General features: G+C 42.2%; 1 protein-coding gene across 1 annotated transcript in view; it reads left to right on the top strand.

Annotated features, from left to right (window-relative positions):
- Positions 1-21277, top strand: part of ABCB5 (ATP binding cassette subfamily B member 5) — a 90410-nt gene that overhangs the window by 42793 nt on the left and 26340 nt on the right. The window contains exons 15-23 of the mRNA XM_090046804.1: positions 196-357; positions 2396-2548; positions 3321-3464; positions 5579-5695; positions 6019-6096; positions 12470-12553; positions 14747-14950; positions 16747-16847; positions 19273-19413. Of these exons, the coding sequence (XP_089902930.1) occupies positions 196-357; positions 2396-2548; positions 3321-3464; positions 5579-5695; positions 6019-6096; positions 12470-12553; positions 14747-14950; positions 16747-16847; positions 19273-19413 (1184 nt within the window). The remainder of the gene's footprint in view (positions 1-195; positions 358-2395; positions 2549-3320; positions 3465-5578; positions 5696-6018; positions 6097-12469; positions 12554-14746; positions 14951-16746; positions 16848-19272; positions 19414-21277) is intronic.

The following is a 21277-nucleotide window of genomic DNA, read 5'->3' as shown; positions in this document are numbered from 1 at the left end:
CCCAGCACAGAAGGACCAGGAAATGCATCAAGGTGTCAGTTGAGTCAGTTGTGAAAAATTCATGGATTGTCAGGATGTTTAGCAAATGTAATCAATAAGATGTAACAACAGTATCAATACTACAAATTAGAGTAAATTACAATAAATCATGAAGCCCCAGGGGACATTAATTACAATTTGATATTTTGTTTACAGGCCAGCAGAGGTCGAACCACAATTGTTATAGCTCACCGGCTTTCCACCATTCAGACAGCAGATGTAATCATGACCATAGTGGATGGCACTGTGGCTGAAAGAGGAACACATGCAGAGCTGATGGAGAAAAAGGGGCTATATTATTCACTTGCAACAGCACAGGTACACTTAATACTTATTTATGTGTTACCATAACATGCAGGAATTTCAGTCATGCACCAGGACACCACTGTATGCAATTTTAGACCCTAAAGTTAGAAACAAGAAGGTAAGTAACTGTGTTTGATTTTAACCACCCAGGTACTTTATGAATGTGTGAAAGTTTGAGTTCAGGAATTTTTTTGTATGCGGTCTATCAACTTTGTTTATCTGTGAAGATCTAAAATATTTTTTTAAGATACTATACGTGCTTTCAGTTCAGGTTACTCTGCCAAAAGTTGAAAACACAATTTTAACTAAAGCCAAACTACTCCCTATGCAAAAGAAAAGAAAGAAAGAAAAAAAAGCCTTCAAAGTGGTTCATTATATAGGAACACAAGGCCTACCTAAAGAAGTTAGGAGACTCTGTCCTCCCACACCTACCGACATCCCAGAATTGACTGGAAATCAGATCCCAGCCACACCATCTAGCTGCCTTGTGGTACAGCTCCTTGGGGATTGGCTGGCAGCTGCTATTGGGAATCTCAGCTAAAGCACAGAGGGAGGTTTTCACAACCCAAAGGAAAGGCAATAGTCTACTTTGTAACTTAATTCCTAAATGTATTGTTAGATCTACTTGACAAACAAAATGCCTGTCAGGACCAGATGCCCATAACTTTGCAGGCAGCCATGTGCTAGAACAGATTAAACATTAAACAAATTTTAAAGAGAAAGGAGGACATATCCAAGTTCATCTGAGTATCTCTGTTCTGTCCGCCCACACCTGTCCTTACCTAGGTGGAAGCTTAAACTAGGACTGGATACCTCTAAATGAAGCAAGGTTAATTTACCACAGATTCATGTCACTTAGTGCAGGATATGGTGGAACATAGTAAATGGTTACAGCTGACACTTGCTCACAAGCAGCAACCCCCCTTTCAAAACAGCATTATTGTTAATCTGTCTGTGCCCTTATAGTCAGAACATAGAAGTGTCTAGACACTGGAAATCTTGCATTTCTTGCACTTTTGGTTTAGCACCACTGCAAACCCATCAGTGAACTGGTCAGACTGAGAGTGTGCTATGGACAATGAAATGTGGGGCATAGAATTTTTTTTACCGTGTCATCTAAGTGGGTTAGAATAGAGGATGATCAACACTAATTCCACTACTCTTGATAGTCCAACAGTCAAATCAAGGTGCTGGTAGTACACTAGAGAGACTTTCATTATTGACTCCAAGATGAACATGGGCTGACAATGCGAGGTCACGGTTGGCAGGGCTAACCGGACCTTGTTGTGCATCCACAGATGCATCTCAAGTAGGGCCAAGGAGGTGATCCTCCCCATCTAAGCGACACTGGTCAGGCCACAGCTGGAGTACTGTGTCCAGTTCTGTGCGCCGCACTTCAGGAGGGATGTGGACAACATTGAGAGGGTCCAGAGGAGGGCCAGCTGCATGATCTGGGGTTCCCACAGGTGGAGCTCAGGGGTTGTTCCAGCTAGCAAGTTTAAACCCCTTCACTGACATGCCCCAGCAGGGCTAATGGACTTTGCGAGTTAAACTCTGCAGCAGGGCAAGCCCTTTGGCTCTGCCTGCTCCATCCTGTGGTAGCCCCAGGATTACTGGAGACCTGGGGCTTCCTGAAGGGAATGCTAACAATCAGCTGATTGTCAGTTTGGGGCTAGTTGGAAACCAGGGCCACCAGGGGCTGATTCCAACAATCAGGTAATTATCATCATCAGGCCTCAGACAACTCTGGGGCATGGACATGCTACACATTCAGTTTACAGCTGCATGAAAACCAGTTACAAAGCTGTCCTACATTATATGTGGACCATCTTTGTGGCTGGTTTGCCATTTTATGGTGCCTTAAATTTTGTAAATGTGTGGCACCATTGTCAATTCTGGTGCAATTAACATGTTAATCCTGCCATAGACGTAACAAGTGCCAGAGACCTCATAGTACTTACCTGACACTGCTAATGGAAATTAAGTCCTTTTCTTACAACTACACTGTTGTACTCGATATATTTGTAACTGAATTTCTGTTATGTTAAAGTCAATTAAAAAAGCAGAGCACAGTGAAGAATCAGCAGAAACAGTTCTGAAAAATCATGAAGAAGCACCACCCAGCAACAGCTTGATCTTTGAAAAAGCAAGTATAAAACATATTCCACAAAAGATGTCTGAAGAAGTAGCCAAACCTGAAGAGGTAATCATTTACAGAAGCTACATTTGATTTTCTTGGTGGGTCTTGCTCAGTCCTAAAAAATGATTAGTTACGGTGTGGTACGGTGAAAAGATATGAGTTTCTTCCTGCAGAGTTCTTCCAAAGAAATGGCAGCAATTTTGAATAGATCAGTCTATTCAAGATTATCTCAGTGCCAGTTAGAAAGGCTGTTTCTTCTTTCTAAATGTATATATCTGATTCATGTGACATTCAGCAAATTGCTTAACTTTTCTGTTTCTGGTTGTCCTCAGCTATCATATTTTTATTAGGAAAAACTTTCTCACTAGAAGGGTGGTGGAGCACTGGAATAAGTTACCTAGAGAGGAGGTATAAACTCCATCCTTGGAGCTTTTTAAGGCCCAGCTTGACAAAGCCCAGGCTGGAATGATCTAGCTGGGGATGGTCCTGCTTTGAGCTGGGTGTTGCATTAGATGTCCTCCTGAGGTCCCTTTCAACCCTAATTTCTATGATTCTATGACAATACTACCCTCCTTTGTAACACTGCTTTGGGACCCTTGGGTCAAAGTTGCTATCTTATATGAATAGAAGACATAACTATTAACACAGATGTTGCTGTTAAGGTTATTATGGAGTGAGTATCATAGAATGGATTGGGCCATTCCCAGATTCTTAAATTTTCTTTTTCTATATGCAGTGTACAAGTAGTTCAAGTCAGGACTCTGAAAATGAAAGGAGAGAACTGTATTTTACAAAGATACAATAATTGATTTAATGTTTCTGTTTTCTTTTATAGGAACATCTGCCCCAAGTTTCTTTGTTGAAACTTTTTAGATTAAACAAATCTGAGTGGCCTTTGATTGCATTAGGGACGCTGGCTGCCATTATAAATGGAGCATGTTCCCCCGTCTTTGCCGTCATATTTGGTAGAATTGTAACAGTTAAGTATAAGAATAATTATTCTTTAATTTAACTGTAGAAGGACTGTAATGAATATGACATGACTGGAACTTTTGGTCCCATCTACACTATATGAAACCGTGCAAGCCAGAATCATATTACTGTAGCTGTCTGGTCACTGAACATCCAACCTGGGGAGATTAGAAACATGGTGTGCTTTCTCTAGGGAAACAGTGTTTGTGTCTTTCTGCATACAATTTGTTCTGACTAACATAGTTTCTCTATACTATAATAATTCTTAGCACTCATGTTGGACCAACTGAGTTGGAAAAAAGTTCTTTGCAATCTTTCGGACACAACCTTCCTTCTTCAGGCATAGGGAGTCTCTGCTGTTCTGAGATGTCCAAGCAATGAAAGAAGGGTGCTTGTGCCAGAAAGCTTGCAAAGAACTTTTTTCCAGTTACTCAGTTGGTCAATAAAAGATATCACACCTGCCCAAAGAAGCTTGCCTGCCTATATCCTTAGACCAACATGACTACAACCAAAAAACCCTGTAGCATTCATATAGCACTTTTTTTCCATTTACATAGCCTGCAGCATCCCTATGACATAAGAATATAGGAAGTGCCATACTGGGTCAGACCAGTGATCTATCTAGCCTAGTATTATATCTCTGACAGTGGCAGGAGCAGATGCTATGCAAGGAGAGCATCGAACTGCGTATCTCTAGAGTGATCTATCCCCTATTCAATAGTCTCCCTATCATCCACCATATATTGGGTTAGAGATGTCAGAGAAAACATCTCTAGCCATTCTGTTCAACTATTATGTACTCAGTTTTCCAGCTATAAGAAAGTGGAAATCACAGGAAAGATCATTCTTAGAGTAGGTTTAAAACACAGAAGTTTCTGGCCCTTGCATCTGTACTTAAAGCAGTGGGCTGCATTTTTTCTATCCCTTTCTTATGCAGGTAGGGATCTTTCTGAACTGAGGACACTGATAAACATGGAAAAAAAGCACTTTATCAGAAGAGGAAGCTCATTAGTCTGACCCAGATCCTAACTATCTGTATAGATCAGATATCTGAGCAGGGCTTTTTTGCTGCTTTTAGCTGAAGGTGATTGAATCGGCTATTAAACAACAGTGCCAAAAAGCCCCACTGTGGTGTGTAATCTATGTAGACACTGGATGAACTGGGTCAAACTAATGCAATGCCTCTTGTGAGGTTGTGCTGCACTTGGTATGGGGGTGCACTGAGCTGAAAGTAAAGCTCTGCTTTGGGGAGTTTTTCACACCTGTAAGCAACCTGAGAGTTGGAGAGAGAACATGTCCTTGAAAGGTTCTATCCATTGAAATAGTGGCAAATAAAAAGGTTTCTTGATGCCATTAGGGAGTTATGCCCCCCTCTGTTGTAAAGGTACTTACCAGCTGAATGCTGACAAGATATTTTTCCATCCCTGCTAAGTTTGGATTCAGTGCTTTTTCAGTATTTAACAGATAGAGAGTAGGTGTAATAATTATTACTGTCTAGAAGTTTAAACACAGGTAAGTGACTAGTAACCAGGCTGCTGAGATACACCACTAGCATTCTCAGTATGGTCCCAAACAAAATAGGCAAGAAAAGAATGCATGAAGGTCCCCAGCAACGGAAACACTTGTGCATGCACCTAATATTATACAGGTTTAATTTAAGTGTTTTTTAAGAATTTTAATAATTCAGTAAAAAAACTGCCTTTCTCCTCCCACCAAAATAATATAGACTGATAATAAATAAATAAAAGCTATGAACATACCATCTTCTACTTTGAACTTTTTTTGTTGTTCTAAATGTTCCATTCAAATTAAACTAAGTTTTACCAAAAAAGAAAAAAAATTGAATGAGTATTATTTTTTCCCAATTTTTGTATTGTTAGAATTAACAAACTTTATTTCTTTGGGTTTCTTTCAAAATATACTTGCCAGTATATTTTTTTAAATGCCTGAGTCCCTGTGACTTTCAGTGGGTTAAAATTGCTAAAGTGTTTTTGAAAATGTTATGCTTACACTTTCGTTGTAGAAATATTCATATAAATGTTTTTCTAAGTCTGCGTGTTTCTGTGTCTGTTAAGATGAAGGCAGCTAACCAAACATTTGTCTTTTCTTCCATTTCTGCAGATTTTTGAAATAAAAAATAGTACCTCATACAAAGTGCAGATCCAACATGAAGCTAACATTTTGTCCATCTTATTTGCTGGGATAGGTGTTGTTTGCTTTCTGACTTATTTCTTGCAGGTAAACTCTTATTTAAAAATGACCGACTTTTTAAATTAATTGTTGGTTTAAGACTGGTAACTGAGGGATCCTGGCATAAATATGGAGGGGAAATTGGCAGCTACATTGTTCATCTCATTATATTGTTTTCTTTTTATTATTACAAATATTTTATTATTATTTATAAATTATTTGTTAGTATAAATTAAATTCACATCTAGAGATAAGTGCTATGTTTGTAATCGATCAATATATTTGATGCATAAATATTAGAATTTCTTGGAAGTTAAAAATGCTTTTTTTAAAAAGTCAAAGGTATAAAATAATATTCTTTTTTTTTTCAGGGATTCCTTTACGGGAGATCAGGAGAAATCCTAACAATGAGATTAAGGCATATGGCATTTAAAGCCATGCTGCGACAGGTTAGTGTTAGAAATTCATCATTTTCTTACTTCCCTTGTAAAAATAAATTACAAATAAATCAAACATTTGCCTGGCAGTTATATTCGAAGGCCACCAAGTCATTTGATACCATTAAATTCATGAAGAGACAGTCATTAAATATGGTGGCAAATCAACCTTGTTCCAACAATTGGAATAGGATTTTGAAGTCATCTGTCCACACAGGCTAGGCCAAGACATGTTAGAACACTGCTGAGCTGCAACTGCAACATGTAACTTCAGTATCTTTTTTCAGCGTGGAAGGAATTCAGGATTATCACCTACTTTGGTTTATATTCCGTTAATTTTAAACCCGGCTTTTCACTGCCCTGATCATATTCCAATTCACCATGTGTACCATGCGCCAACTTACCATTGTTTTTATGTATTAACTCCACAGAGACAGTGTGTTCTCGTGAATTTTGGTCAGTGTCACTGGCCATCAAAAGCCCCATGGCATGAACTTTAATCTTCTGAACAGTGTCATTAAGGGGATCTCCAAGGAGAGATGCAAAAAGAAACACAAACTAAAGAAAATTTCCCTCACTGACTTCCAGTAAACTTCCTTCTGCCATGCAGGCAAACAGACATTGCTCCACCTTCCTAACTGATTCTTAGACCTCTACCAGACCAGGCAGGTAAAGGCGTGGCGGGATCTGATGTGCAGTCTTCACAATTGCACTTCCTACCATATAACACATGCATGGCAGGATGTTTGATTGTGGGATCAAGCATCAGATTCCATCACACCTCATTGCCAGCACAGGGGGAGCCCAGGATCATAATCCCAGGCTTCCACTGCACTAGTGTTTCCATATTTCCAGTTCAAAAAAAAAGGACATCTGTCAGAGGCACAGCTCACATCTCACCCACAGCCCCTTGGCCCTGCCAGTGGCCCTCACTCCCAACCTGCATCCCCTCCATCTGTGTTGCTGCCCCTCACTACCAACCCACAAACCCCTGGCCTGGCTGGTACCCCTCACTTCTCACCCACAGTCCCTCGCCCCCCCATCCTGGCTATACTGTTGCCCCTCAGTCCCAACCTGCAGCTCCCCAATCCTTGCTGGTGCCCCTCACTCCTGACCCACAGCTCCCTCCTCCCCCCCAGCCCTGCCAGATGGGAACCCCAGATGCCCCTGTCCTGACCAGGCCAGATCACAGTGGTTCTGATTCATGCAGGTGGCGGTAGAGCAAGTTCAGCCATGGCCTGGGTTGTAGGGAAGAGGGGATCCTTGTGGCACCCTCTGCCCTGGGCTGGGACTCTAGTGCCATGCCAGGTGGCTTAACCAGACCTCCTCTACCCTGGAAAGTGCCTCCCGGCCAGCCCAGGCCCACAAGTAGGGACACCAGCCCAGTGCTGCCAGTCTGGCTACGGAGTTCCCCATTGCCTTCAAAGGTCTCCCTTTCCCCCTCCCCCTGCTGAAAGGGCAGGTACCTTCCCCCCACCCTCCCTGCCCTGCCCCAGCCCCAGCCCCAGCACTCAGACGGTTTCCCCCAATGCCTTGCACACCCATCCCCTCCATACACCCCCACACACAGACAGTCCCAAGCTCTGGCCCTCCAACCCCTACCCCCCAGAGACTGACTTGCATCCAGCTGCTGATGCTGCTCCTACAATCCTGCCTGGCTGCATGCTGGCCATGTGCGTGGGCACATGTATACAACCACTGCCTCTAATCGCCCTGCTCCTTGCTCCTGCCAGTGGAACGGAGCAAAATACTGGACATTGTTTCACATTTCAGAAAACTAACGGAGACTGGAGAGCCCAAAAAGAGGACATGTCTGGGTAAACCCAGATGGGGGAGCACCTACAAAACCGAAATATCTAAGTCAGCAGGACCAAATGAACTACACCCAAGAGTGCTAAAAGAACTGGCTGATGTCATCCCACAACCATTGGTGACATTATTCAAAGACTTTTGGTGCTCAGGAGAGATCCTAGAAGACTGGAAAAAAAACAATGTGGTTCCTATCTTCAAGAAAGTGAGAAGGGAGGACCTGGAAAACTACAGGCCAGTCAGTTTGACCTAAATCCCAGGTAAAATCCTGGAAAGAAAAATCAAAGAAACCATCACACACTGAAGGCAGTATTCTGAAGGGTCACCAACATGGCTTCATCATGGGCAGGTTGTTCCAGACATTTCCAGACCTCATTTCCTTCTACAATCCGGTTACTCACCACCTGGATAGAGAGAATGAGGTTGATGTCATATACATGGACTTCAAAAAGGCCTTTGACCTGGTTTCACATGATGTCCTCCTGGTCCAATTGGAAAAATGTGGCCTCAACTACTTCACGGTCCAGTGTCTAGGTAACTGGCTTCATGGTAGGACCCAAAGTATTGATGGAACTGGGTCATCATGGCAGAGGGTGACCAGTGGCATCCCTCAGAGGTCAGTATTTGGACCAGTGCTCTTCAACATGTTCATTAACAATTTGGATTCAGGTATAACAAGCAATCTGGCAAAGTTTGCTGATGACACCAGGTTATGGGAGAGCTTTGTCATGCTCAAAGACAAGCTGGCAATACTGGCCAACCTGGACAGGCTCATGAAGTGGGCAGATCTCAACCTGATGTTGTTTAATACAGAGAAATGTAACGTCCTCCATCTAGAGAGAAATAACCCACACCACGCTTATAGGCTTAGCAGTGCTCTGCTTGCCAGCACCACAGGTGAATGAGACCTGGGTGTCATGATTGACAACAAAATTAACATGAGCCACTGATGCTATGCTATAGCTGGCAAAGCTAACCAAACACTGTCATGCATCTACAAGGCATCTCGAGCAAGACAAAGAATGTCATCCTCCCTCTTAACTCAGCCTTGGTGAGACCGCAGGTCGAGTACTGTGTCCAGTTTTGGGCACCACACTTCAAGAAGGATGTGGAGAAGCTCAAGAGAGTCCAGAGGGGGGCCACAAGCCTGATTAGAGGCCTAGAGACCAAAATGTATGAGGAGAGGGACTTGGGATTGTTCATCATGGAGAAGAGAAGACTCAGAGGGGACTTGGTTGCAGCCTATAAGTATATCGGGGCATACATCATGTTTTTGGGAAGCATCTATTCACCAAGACCCCCCAGGGGAGGACAAGAAATAATGGGCACAAGCTGATTGAAGATCACTTCAGGCTAGACATAAGGAAAAACTTCTTTACAAGCCAAGTGCCAAGGGTTTGGAACAGGCTCCCCACAGAACTGGTACAGTCATCCACCCTGGCTATCTTCAAAAAATGTTTTGATGCCCATTTTGCTGGGATCATTTGATCAGTCTTTCCTGCCCACCTGCAGTGGGGCCGAATCCAATAATCTGTAAGGTCCCTTCCAGCCCCTAACAACTATGAAACGATGTGTGGTAACCCTACCCTGCACCAGCAAGTAGCAAACTCCCACAGCTGGGAGCCCCTTCAGGTGATGGGGCTCCCAGCTGTGGGGGCAGACCATATGCTGTCCTAGCTGGGAGTCCCACTGGCTGTGGGTTCCCAGCCACAGGGGCACACCCCTGGCCACCCATGCCGTTAATGGCATAATAGGAACCAGCCAGAAAGTTGTTATACATTTTTGTAGAATAACTTTGTGGCTTATTCTTTATTTTATGATACCATTAATTGCTTTAATTTTTGGCTAGGTTATTACTTAAGATGTGATTAACTAGTTAACTAGTTAATCACATCTTAAGTTTCACACATGGCAGATATCTTGAATACTAAATAGACAAGGTGGGGCAGAAAGTGCAGCAACGTTTTCTGGATCAGAGCACAAAGAAATTATTACCAAGCAGGCAAGAACAAAAAACCCTCTCAGTATCTAAGCTAGAGTTACCAATGGCCCCTAATGTCAGGGCTGAATCCTGGTGTCTGTGCCCCATGGAGTTTCTAAAAGGGACTTCTGTCCTGATTTTGAAAAATCAGTCACAACCCTGGATGTTCACACAGTGCAAGATAGTGCCCTGCTATGTCTGTTAGAGGACTCAATACAATGCTGCTTTTGCCAGCTGGATGTATCCGTACTACCAGATCAGAAGGGCTATCTTCTGAACCAGAAACAATATAGTACTGATTTTGCTGAGCTACACCTGAACTAATCATTTCTTTCTCTGAGCAGAGATACACAATTAGTATGCCCATAATACTATGTGGATGCTAATCAGTCTGCTGATGGAGATGACTATACTAAACGGGATCAGGGGTACGATTCTAGTTCTGGAGGTCTGTGGAGCATCTGGGATTGTTTCCTCGATTTTGCTTCCCAAAAGTTGGCTTATTTCATTCTAATTGTGCTGTTTCTGGAAGCCAGTAGCCTGGAGCAGGCACCAGTAAGAGCACAGGATGATCCTGAATGGTTCTACAGATTTCAACTTTTTCAGGTCTTTAGTAAGATCCACAGTTAATATGGTTGTACCAGTCATGCCCAATTCTATATTTAAAGATATGTAACATTGTCACTGGACATTCATAAATGTCACTGTCTCTGTCAGTACAGCATATATGGGACCGTAGAGAGGCTAGAAAGGAAAATTACTAAGAGAAAAGCGTGGTGGCTGGTTATTTTACCTGCACTGTTTGCACCTGTTTCACAAGAGAGGTGGATTTATCGATTTACCTAGATTTTTTTAATAAAATATGGGAAAGTTTTTTATTACAGTAAATGTTTTATCAGCAGTCTTGTTTTGTTTCTGTAATGCTGTTTACCTCTGCATATATAGAGTTAGTTTTATATTTCCAGTATCTCTTATATTTTGGCCAGATTTTACAAGATTTTGTTTCCAGCACTTAGCAGCTATAACTATGCCTGCCAAGAGCAAATGCTTAATCACATCTCTGAAATAACTTAAAGGCTGTTGATCAAGTAAATATTTCAAGAAGCAAAACTTAAGGGCAAAAAAGCTGTTGAGTCTTCTACATGGCAAGGAAGATTTATTTTGTTATCTTTGGATGCCAGAAATGTCTGAATGTTAGGTCCTCTTGAGTGTCAAACAGAACTTTCTATGGGCCTTGTCGCTTTGCTGCTTCTCCAGATCTCACTATACTCGTTTAACTGGTTTGGCTGTTCCTGTGCCTTCCTTGCTTTCTGTTCAGGGGGCCTCATGTGGCTCTGGGGCTTTCCTGTGTGCAGGTGCTCCAGGCACACCACCTCTGCTGAGGCACTATAGTAATAGCTGCTTGGAACTTCCCAGGATGCACTGCAGGCCTCTATTAGACTCAGAATGGTGATCACCACATTTATCCATGTTGTAGAAAAATCCTTCTGTGGTGGTTGTAACCAAACCAGATAAAAGCATCACAAACTTGTTACAGAAATACATCTGTGCTCATACTGGTGACTGGGTCTAAGGCTTACTTTCCATTTAAGACTTAGCTTCTATCCATATGGTCTGATTCTCGTCCTGTTGAAATTAATAGAAACACTCAGCTTGCCTTAGGATTGGGCCCATACTTCCTAAAAACAGAAAGGAAAATCACAATTCCGATCCCTGAGATAATTTTATGAAATGGTTTTAATTTTGATTTTAAAACACTTTCTTTTAAATAATGCTAAAATGTGTTAGTCTTTCAGACTATATTTAAAGGAACCAGTGTCCCCATACAATAGTGACAGAATGAAAGTGCTCAACTCAAGTCCAATATCTGCCTCCCAGTAGTCTTCACATGGATAGAGAAGTTGACGTTGAAATATATTTGAATATTTAACACTTTTATGCCTCAACTTCACGCGTTAGCTAAAATAAATCAAGTTCTGCAGCTAGTTTATCTTAGCTCCAGGCCTGAAATCAGAAATTATACTGATCCTGACAACCCACCTAGTGTCTCTTTGTAACCCATAATTGATCTTCATTTGATCAGTATCTAAAAGTCAATCTGATATATAGGACCACCCAGGGGCCCCCACATTAGCATGACATCCACTCTATAAAGGCTAATTGTTGACCTCCTTTGCCTACACACTGCAGGTTGCTGGGCATAATAAGATTTATAGGGGAGGCCCCTGAGTTTGCAGGGGGAGAGAATAGACTTAGACTATAGGACTGCAAGAAAATAAAAAATCTAGTCTATCTTTGCTGAGAATGCAAAGGGCCAACATTTAAAGAATCCCTAAAATGCCACGTGAGGGTGTTTGTGTATGTCTGAATACACAAAATATCATGGGACAGATATTTAGAAGGTATAAATCAGCATAGCTTCATTGTAGTCAGTGAGGCTACAGTGGATTAGAATCTGTACACATTGTGTAAATTAGGTAATTGTTTGCACAAATTAGTTTTCAAGTGTAAGTGGCCATAATAAGTGGAAACGGCTTTTGTGAACAAATATCTTTGGCCTTTTGTCATGTGGTGTTTTTTCAATCTGTTTTATAGGACATCTCTTGGTTTGATGATAAAAAAAATAGTACTGGAGCTTTGACAACAAGGTTGGCCACAGAAGCAGCACAAGTTCAAATGGTATGTATGTGTCTAATTTTGTATCTATGTAACTACAATTAGATGCATTTCAGTCTGTGTGGTTGTTGGTAACACACGACAGCCTATAAAGTTGGAAGACCAGTACCTCTCTCTAGGTAGTGAAAATGAACAGAAAGAAGCCAGATTTAGGTAGAGGTGGTAAAGTTATTTGAAAGGGTTGAAGAAAGGGGTTTTTAAATAGGGAGAGACAATATTAGAGCAAAGAGGAAAAAAAAAGCAGGAAAATAAACTGAGCTAAATGTAGGAAACACAGGGAAGGTTTAGAGTAAGGATGGATGAAAAAAGGAAAATCCAATTTTTAGTAATGGGCCTGAACTAAAGATTTTGTCTCTGGATCTGGATTTGAACCTTTCTAAAGTTCAACTGTGTTTAGATCCAAGGTAATGGTTTAATCCACCAAGGGGTACAGCTTCAAGTTCAGAGCAGAATAGAAGTGTTTACATTTGCCGTTTCAGATTAATCTTTTGTTCCTTTTAGAGTTGTCTAAAGTGAGGCATGGGCCAGAATGAAAGCGAAGTAATTCAGCTGATACTGCTATATATATCTTGTAGAGATTCTGTGTAGAATGTAGTAAAATCTTTTTCAGAAAATAGGAAAATCACAAAAAATGCTTTTTCAATGAACTAAAACCCTTGTCAAGTTAAGAGTTTAGTTTTGGTCAAAAAGGGGGGAAATTATGAGAGAGTCAGAAAATCTCATTTTTAAATGGATCATTTGAATCATTTGAAATAAATATTTCAATTTTAGTTTCAAAACATTTTCATTTCAAAATTGAACTGGGTTTTGAAAGAACTATGTTATTTTGGGTTGACTTACATGTTGTTTGCTCTGCAATCCCTCTCCCCCAAAATCATTTGTTTATATATTTCAGTGTATATGGTAGAAAAAAACAAGAATTTCCATTTCAGGTCAGTCCTAAATGATTTTTAGTTGGTTGGTGGTTTGTCTGGCAAAGCCAAAATTTGCTTAGCCCTAACTCTCAATTTCAGTTAACATTTTAACTCAAATAGTAAAACAATGTGGTCAGCTATTTTTAAGAGTGGTTTACAGAATGGAAGAAAAAAAATGGAATACTTCAGAATTCCTTTAAAAGTATAAAAAAAGGGTATAAATATCATGACCACTGTGAATTCAACAACTTGCACCCCATTGGTCCTTTCTTGATCTCCGTAGGTATTGATCTACTCAATTCACGATTTTTGTAGAAACCACAAAAAAAGGCAGTTTCTATGATCACTGTGAAAACTGGTGTTCCCTGCAACTTTGCATGGAATTGCCAGAAAAAAGAAAGCTTACTAAAAATAAACTTCCGGTTCCTCAGTGGGAACTAGTGGCTGCTGTAGCCCACACCTAGCGGGTGAGGGGAAGCCGCTGGCACAATGGGGAGCAGTCAAGATGATAACTGTCACCCTCTACCTATGATGGCAGCTGCTACTCTTGCACAACTAAGTAGGAGCCCAGGGCTAATTCTCTGGTTGCCTGCCACTCATTATGCTACTGATGGCTTGTGTGGCGGGCCAGTAGAGGGTGCTCCTGTGTTGAGCCACCCACCTCACTGTGCCCAACCACCTTCCAGGCTCGGAGTGCCTCCCTGGGAGCGCCTCACATCTGGCTGACCCCCTTCCTTTTGTGCAGGGCCACCCCTCTCCGCCAATCAGTGGCAAGTGCCAGGGCCACATGAAAGGCAGCCCTCTACACCAGTCAGAGTCAAAGGGAGAGGCCATGTGACAGGCAGCCCTCTCAGCCAATCAGCACTGATGGGCAAGGCCACTGAGGCCTATCAGCCGATCAGTGGTGGGGGACTCACCCTGAAAAGACCAAGACAGTAACACTGGACACCAAGTGGCTCGCAATTTTTATTCCCCCCCCACACACTTTAAGTAGATACCTACTTACAGGTGAATAAAATTAGCAAGTCATTCTTGGTGAGGCTGCCCCCAGTTAGGAAATATAAATGTAAATAGATAATGAGACTGTTAAAATAGTGCTGTGAAGGTTCTGGATTGCACAATCCATTTCTGCCAGGAGAGTTGCAACCAAAGGAAAAGGCTTCTCTGAAATGTTCTTGGAATTTTACTGTTTCTCCTAGAAGTGCTTGCTATTTTGCAGGTAGAATGAGACTATTTAAGACTCATTAGTAGATAATAGTGTTCATATTTTACCTGATTACAGGCAGTAGGCTCAAGACTTGGTGTAATAGCACAAAACATTTCCACCATGGGATTGTCCATCATCATTTCTTTTATATATGGATGGGAGATGACTCTGCTGATCCTAGTGATTGCTCCCGTGCTTACAGTAACTGGAATGCTGGAAGTTTCTGCGCTGACTGGATTCGCCAACCGAGACAAAAAAGAAATGCAGAGAGCCGGGAAGGTAAAATGAGTCTTCTGCATAACCTAACAGAATAAAGAGAGACTGGGAGCTTTCACTTGTCTTCTGGCCTGGAATGTGACCCACCCAAGGGGTATTTTCAACATACAACCAGTCCTCTTCATCTTTACACCAGCAATTCCAGTGCAGGGCTGGCCTGTGACTGGGACTTCTAACTGCCACCACAATACAGTAATAATACAATAATAAAAATTACTCCAAACTTTATACTGTAGAATGTGTAGCATCCTACCTACACTGTATATTTTTCTTAAAGAAAAATGTGCTAAGATTCAAAATTCAGATCAACAAGAGTTCAGTAATCTATACCAGGGCTTAACAGCCTCGGGCTCCCTGTTCCTTTAAGATAGAAGTAGCTCAGCCAGGGAGCACTGCAGGCTAGTCAGGGTGCAGCATCTGCCAGTTCCTGGGGCAACAGAGCAAATGAGACAATTAAGCACCTTGTAGGAAGCCTGCAAACCATAAATGGGCAGGGCCCTGAGAGCACATAAGCCTGGGGTTTGGACTGGCAAGACAGTCTAGCCCTGTCAGCAGAAGGGTTAGGAGCTCCTACCAGGAGAGCTACCCAGGGATGCTAAACTGTCTGCTTTGCTGCAGGAAGGAACACTGAGGCTCAGGGAGCTCACAAGGAGCCCAGACTGGGAGGTATGCCAGTGCAAGGGGTAGGCTCAAGGCTTGAATGACTACTGAGCCTGGAGTAGGCAGAGGCTGAGACCACAGAGCCAGACTTATGTACATTAAAAGGGCAGAGTCTGAAGAGGCTAAAGCCCCAAAAGAGGTGACAACATTATGGTAACACCTGTGAGGCTTGGGGCATGGTGTAGGGAAGGATTGGAGGCACGCAATTAGCCCTTAAGGCTGTAGGTGCCCTGAAGGGCACAGTTGACCAGAAAGGCCCAGCAAGGTGCCGGGGTGCAGTAGAGGTCAGCAAGGTCTAGTTGGACAGAGGTCATGTAAAGCCTTGTGGACAGCCTCCCTAATGTTACTATTTTTCCATCAAGACACAATGGGTAAGAATGGAAGGCACCTTAGGGGCAGAGCAAGGCATGGTTATAGAGCCACCAGGGTGTGTCACAGCTGACCCTGGGAACTCAATGTGCTGCGCAGAGGAGTTCAACCCCTGACCTATGAACCCAATCCAGACCCTGGTGCCTTGTCATCTGGCCCGTGGGGCTCCTCCTAGATCTATGGGGAATCCTAAGGCCTTAGCGCTGTGCACTAGGCTGGTGTGCAGGATAGCAGAGGGCCCTCAAAGTCTGATCATGGTGTACGGGACAAGACAAAGGCAGTATAGGCCCCTGGAGTCCGATTCCAGTGCACAGGCCTGGGCAGGGACAGTACGGGGCCCCCAGGGTCCAATTCTAGTATGTGGGGTCTAGTTCAACTTGCAGACTAGCCCCATGATGCTCATCTGGCTAAGGGGCCAAAAGGTTGAGCACTATTCCAAATACCACCACAGACAGTCCAGTAACTTTAGGCCTAGCTTTGCACTTTTTTTGGTGTATATCTACAATAATGAACTTTTGAAATGTATTTTTTTAAAGATTGTGTTTCTTTCTGTGATTAAACCTTTGGGGGGGGTGAAAGAGAGAGAGAGAGAGAGAGAGAGAACAAGCCATTTGTTTCCCCACTTAAAATATTAGAGTCATGTATTAGCCATAACATTTCTTGTTGATAAAATATTTACTGACATGCAGGCTATGTTGAAAAGGACCAGTGAGAGCGATAACTTTCTCATCTCATTTATCTAATTGTTTGTTTTTCCTCTTTAAATAAAGGTAGCAATAGAAGCTGTGGAGAACATTCGAACTGTTGCTTCATTAACTAGAGAGCATGCTTTTGAAAAAATGTATGAAGAAAATATGCAGAAGCCGTATAGGTAAGAAGCAATATCAATAGACTTTTCATATTCAAGTAGGAAATCCCAGTAGTTATCAGGTATATTGAAACCAAATGCATTGTCTCTATCCATTGCAATTGTTCTTTTCATTTCTATTTTTATTTTATTTTAAATACTAATTAATAAAGAATACAAAGAAATAAAGGCTAATGAATATTAACATGTTAGGGCAGACATATTGTTAAGAAGAGAAAGTTCTGGTGAAAAGGGAAAAGGAACAGAAGAATTAGAGAAGGTACAGAGAAGGGCAACAAGAGTGATTAGTGGTATGGGGGCTTCCATATGAGGAGAAACCTGAAAAGGCTAGGCCTATTCAGTTTAGAAAAGAGACACTTGAGGGGGAACATGATAAGGGTTTATAAAATACTAAATGGTGGAAAAAAAGTGAATAGGGATGTATTATTTACTCTGTCATACAATATAAGAATCGGGGGTCATAAAATGAAACTAATAGGTAGTAAGTTTAAAACTAACAAAAGGAAGTTCTTTTTCATACAACATGTAATTCAAACGTAGACCTTATTGCCACAGGATGTTGCAGAAACTCACAGTTTAACCAGATTGAAAAAGGGACTGGACAAATTCTTGGAGAAAAGATGCATCAGTAGCTACTGAGCATGAAAGTTAGGGGTACAGCCTCTGAATCAGAATTTACTAGACCAGAGATGGTCAGCCTCTGGACCACAGATCAAATGCAGCCCATGAAGCCATCACATCTGGGAAATTCCCAAACTCCCAGCCCCACATTCCTGGATGGAGCTAGGTCTTGATTCCTTCTTGCTGTGAGTCCAGGTTGGGCCCAAGCCACGCCCCCTTCCCTCTGTGAAGCTGGGCTGCAGCCCTTTTTCCCCTATGGGGCCAAATTGGGGCCAGGCCATTCCCCTTTTTCCCCTTTGGGGCCAAGTCATGCCCTCTTTTTCTTGGGTGGTGGAGCTGGGCCAGGTCATGCCCCACTCCTCCTGCCTCTCCCCATGGGCCTGAGGCAAGCCCCCTTCCCCTGCAGGGATGGGTCACATTCCTTTCTCTGTGGCCCTGTCAGAGGGCCAGGCTGCCCCCTATTCCCTCTGCGTGGCCAATTGGTGGCCACCATGCCAGCCTGGGTACTGAATCAGAATGGCCCTTGGTCCTGCAATCAGGCCAGGCACCACCCATCTGGCCTGCTGATGAGAAATGTGGAGCACCACTGTCTTAGACCTCGAATGCTGGAGGCTGCAGGTTGGAAAAATCCCTGTTCAGACCCAGTTCACTCTCTCTTTCAGCATCCACCCTCTGCCATTAGGTGACAAAGGATACTGGGCAAGATCTGCCCCAGTAAATGGTAGTTCTCAAATCCTTATGTTTTTATATGTACATAGAGTTTGACTGCCCACGATAATCTTGGTAATACATAAGGCATAAGTCATTATATTTTAGTTCCGTATTCTAAACAAATTACAATCTTTTCCATGAACATTATTTCCATGAACTCTCTGGAAAGATGTCAGGAGACTGAGGTAGATGAAACTAAAAAAAATGCCTACATAAAAAGTTGAACATCCAATATATTTTTGCAGTTCTAAGCACCAGTCCTGCAAACATTTATGCTCATGATGTCAAGTTCTGCCATTTGCATTGACTATAGGGAATGTCTTGGCATACTCCCTTTTGAATAGAAATGGCATGATAACATCCCACTCCACTATATCTTATTTGTTCCAGAAAAAAGTAGATAAAAACTCAACCATACAAATCAATAAGTTTCCCTATAATTGCAAAGCTCGGACCAAGCACCTCCTAGCCAACCCAGAAAATCAAAGCCTAACATTGCTTGTATGGGTACATATCTGGAGTCAGGAATATTTAAAATTCATTTCTGTCTATGATTTACACAGACAAAAGGCAGAGGTAGTGCTCCTAGGTAGATATAATATGTAGCCCTGCTTTCTGGATTACGTTTGGAGGGCCCTTATTTTCACTGATCCAAAACAGCTTTCTCTGTCACAGTTTGTTGCTGCCTGATTTTGCTCATGTTAATAATAGTTCTGGGTCCATGCATGCAGGAGCAGGCCTGTAGCTATAGGATATTTATTTTCCCCAGGCTGTTTATCCAGTTTACCTGTAACTGGACCCATAATCCTACTACAGTTCTACTACCCAGAGTCCTACTACAGTTCCACCAGTGCAGCATTACAGAGATTTTAGTAAAGTCAAGACCCAGGAATTCTTACCAGTTTTACACATGATGGACATTTGCTATATCTGCCACCTACCACCTTCAGTCCCTGCAACACACCTGAATTACACATAGAAGCAAACTGTACTAGCTACAGCAAATAAGAAAACTAGTCTTTCTGAACAGAAAGAATGTACCCTAATGTTTTTGCCAATTGGTTCATGGTTTCTATACAAATGTTGTATGTTGCAGAAATGCTCAAAAGAAAGCCCAGATCTACGGTTCCTGTTATGCATTCAGCCAGGCTTTTCTGTATTTCACCTATGCTGCAGGCTTTCGATTTGGGGCATATTTAATTACAGCTGGAAGAATGACCCCTGAGGGCGTTTTCGTGTGAGTACTGCAAATTAATAAACATTAAGCATGTGCAGATTTACACTTCCCCTTAGTTCCCCAAGGATTTCCTCATCTCACAACCTTGTCACAGAGATAAATTATCATCAGATTAAAAGGAAGTAGGGTTTACTTTATGTATTTATTCTGTGAGTACAACTAGAGACCTTATTGCAGCACTATAGCATTGCTCGCTGTATAATGGCCTAGAGCTTTGGAAAAAAACTGTGTTAATTTTAGTATATTTGGCAACAGAGAGTTGGTCTCAAGTTCCCCCTCCCCCCCACCCCATGTATTTACTTGCATGAACAAGCAGGAGCCCTGAGTCACATTAAAATCAATAAAGGTCTGCACAAAAATCATGATTGTATTGGAGAGTGAGACCCTTGGAAGTTAAGACTGCCTATGTCACTCAGTGAATTAGTAGAGTTTTGATGATGGAAAGGAGGTCTGTTCTCTCTGAGGTTCTGTTCTTGGCCAAAAATTCTGAAGCTGTAGGATATAAAAAAGCACATTATGGGCAGAGATGCCAACTGTCAGTAAAAAAAATCAGCTAAAATGGTTCTCAGTGAAGTTCATTAAAAAAACAACAACTTTAGCTCTCAGTAAAAACACTAAGCAGGTGCAGAGTGATTGAGGCTTTGATAGACAGGACAGAGAAGTGCCACCTGGTGTCTGAGTGGGAGTGCAGCACTCTGTTCTCTCAGCCATGTGCTGCTGTGTCCCAGGCTGCCTGTAATGCTGCTGGGCCACAGGTAGGCTTCTTTGGGGTTCTGGGACAGGATAGGATGGAACAGGAGGGAAGCGGGGCCAACAGGAGTAACATTTTTAACTTCTTTATGATTGATGTTAAACCCCTAAATTTGAACCCAACCCTTCTAACTGGGGCCTGGCAGCAGGACAGGGCTGGGAGAGCAATTCCACTTACATTATGTACAATATATATCAGTAAAAACATGTGTCAGTAATAAAGTTTGGCTACCAGTAAAAAGCTTGCAGATTGTCAGTAAAAAAAAAAAAAAAGATCTTGGGTTGGCAACCCTGACTAGGGGACAAATCCTGCTGCGCTATAGAGGGTGAATTCAATATGACTGCATAAGCAAGGGAAGGGGGAGAGCAGGATATAAGGTTGCATTCTTGTGGCACAGGGCTCATTTGTTAGTAAATTCATGTACACAAGGGCATCTGTGGGGCAGAGCAGCTATGAGGCAGGGAGAAACTGCTACCAGGATCAGTTTGTCCCTCCCATCAATGGAGGTATCACAGAAACTCCTGCAACACAGTGGCAGAAGGGAATTTCTCCATTCATGCGTATCTGGTACAGCCTAGTATTCAGGCTGTGCATAGTACACATGATGCAACAAACAAATCATGTGCTTAAGGATTTTGAATTGGGGTCCAGATTTATTAAAGCTGTTTAAAAAAGGTTTCTCAGTTCACATCAGCATTTATTTCACCTGCTTTACACATTCACTGCTAGCTAACAGTTCTACTTTTGCCCCTTCATTTTTTGTGGTGTTGGATAATAAAATGTAGAAATGTTTTACTGGCCCACAAAAAACTTGGGCACATTCTTCTTTTGGAGCCAAAGCCTTTCAGCTGATGACACATTTTTGGAGACTGCTTAAATCTGGTGTCATACTGTTGGCAACAGTTTTTATTTACTCTCACTATGCCTAATCATATATGCTAATAATACATGGGGAGTTATTGGCAATCTAGGTGAGAGAGATCTGCTTGGCAGATGCTCAAGAATTGAAAATAGTCACTTGAGAGAAGGAAGGCAGACAGAAGTTTCCTATAGTTAAGACAGTTAAGTATTAAGCATGAAGGTTCAAGTCAAAGGTGTGGTTTTAGAGGTATC

The sequence above is a fragment of the Crocodylus siamensis genome, chromosome 5 (assembly GCF_052110815.1).
Source record: "Crocodylus siamensis isolate JL-2025a chromosome 5, ASM5211081v1, whole genome shotgun sequence".
In the NCBI taxonomy this organism is placed as follows: Eukaryota; Metazoa; Chordata; order Crocodylia; family Crocodylidae; genus Crocodylus; species Crocodylus siamensis.
Note: the sequence above shows the minus strand (reverse complement) of the source record. Positions and strands in the feature narration are given on the sequence as shown.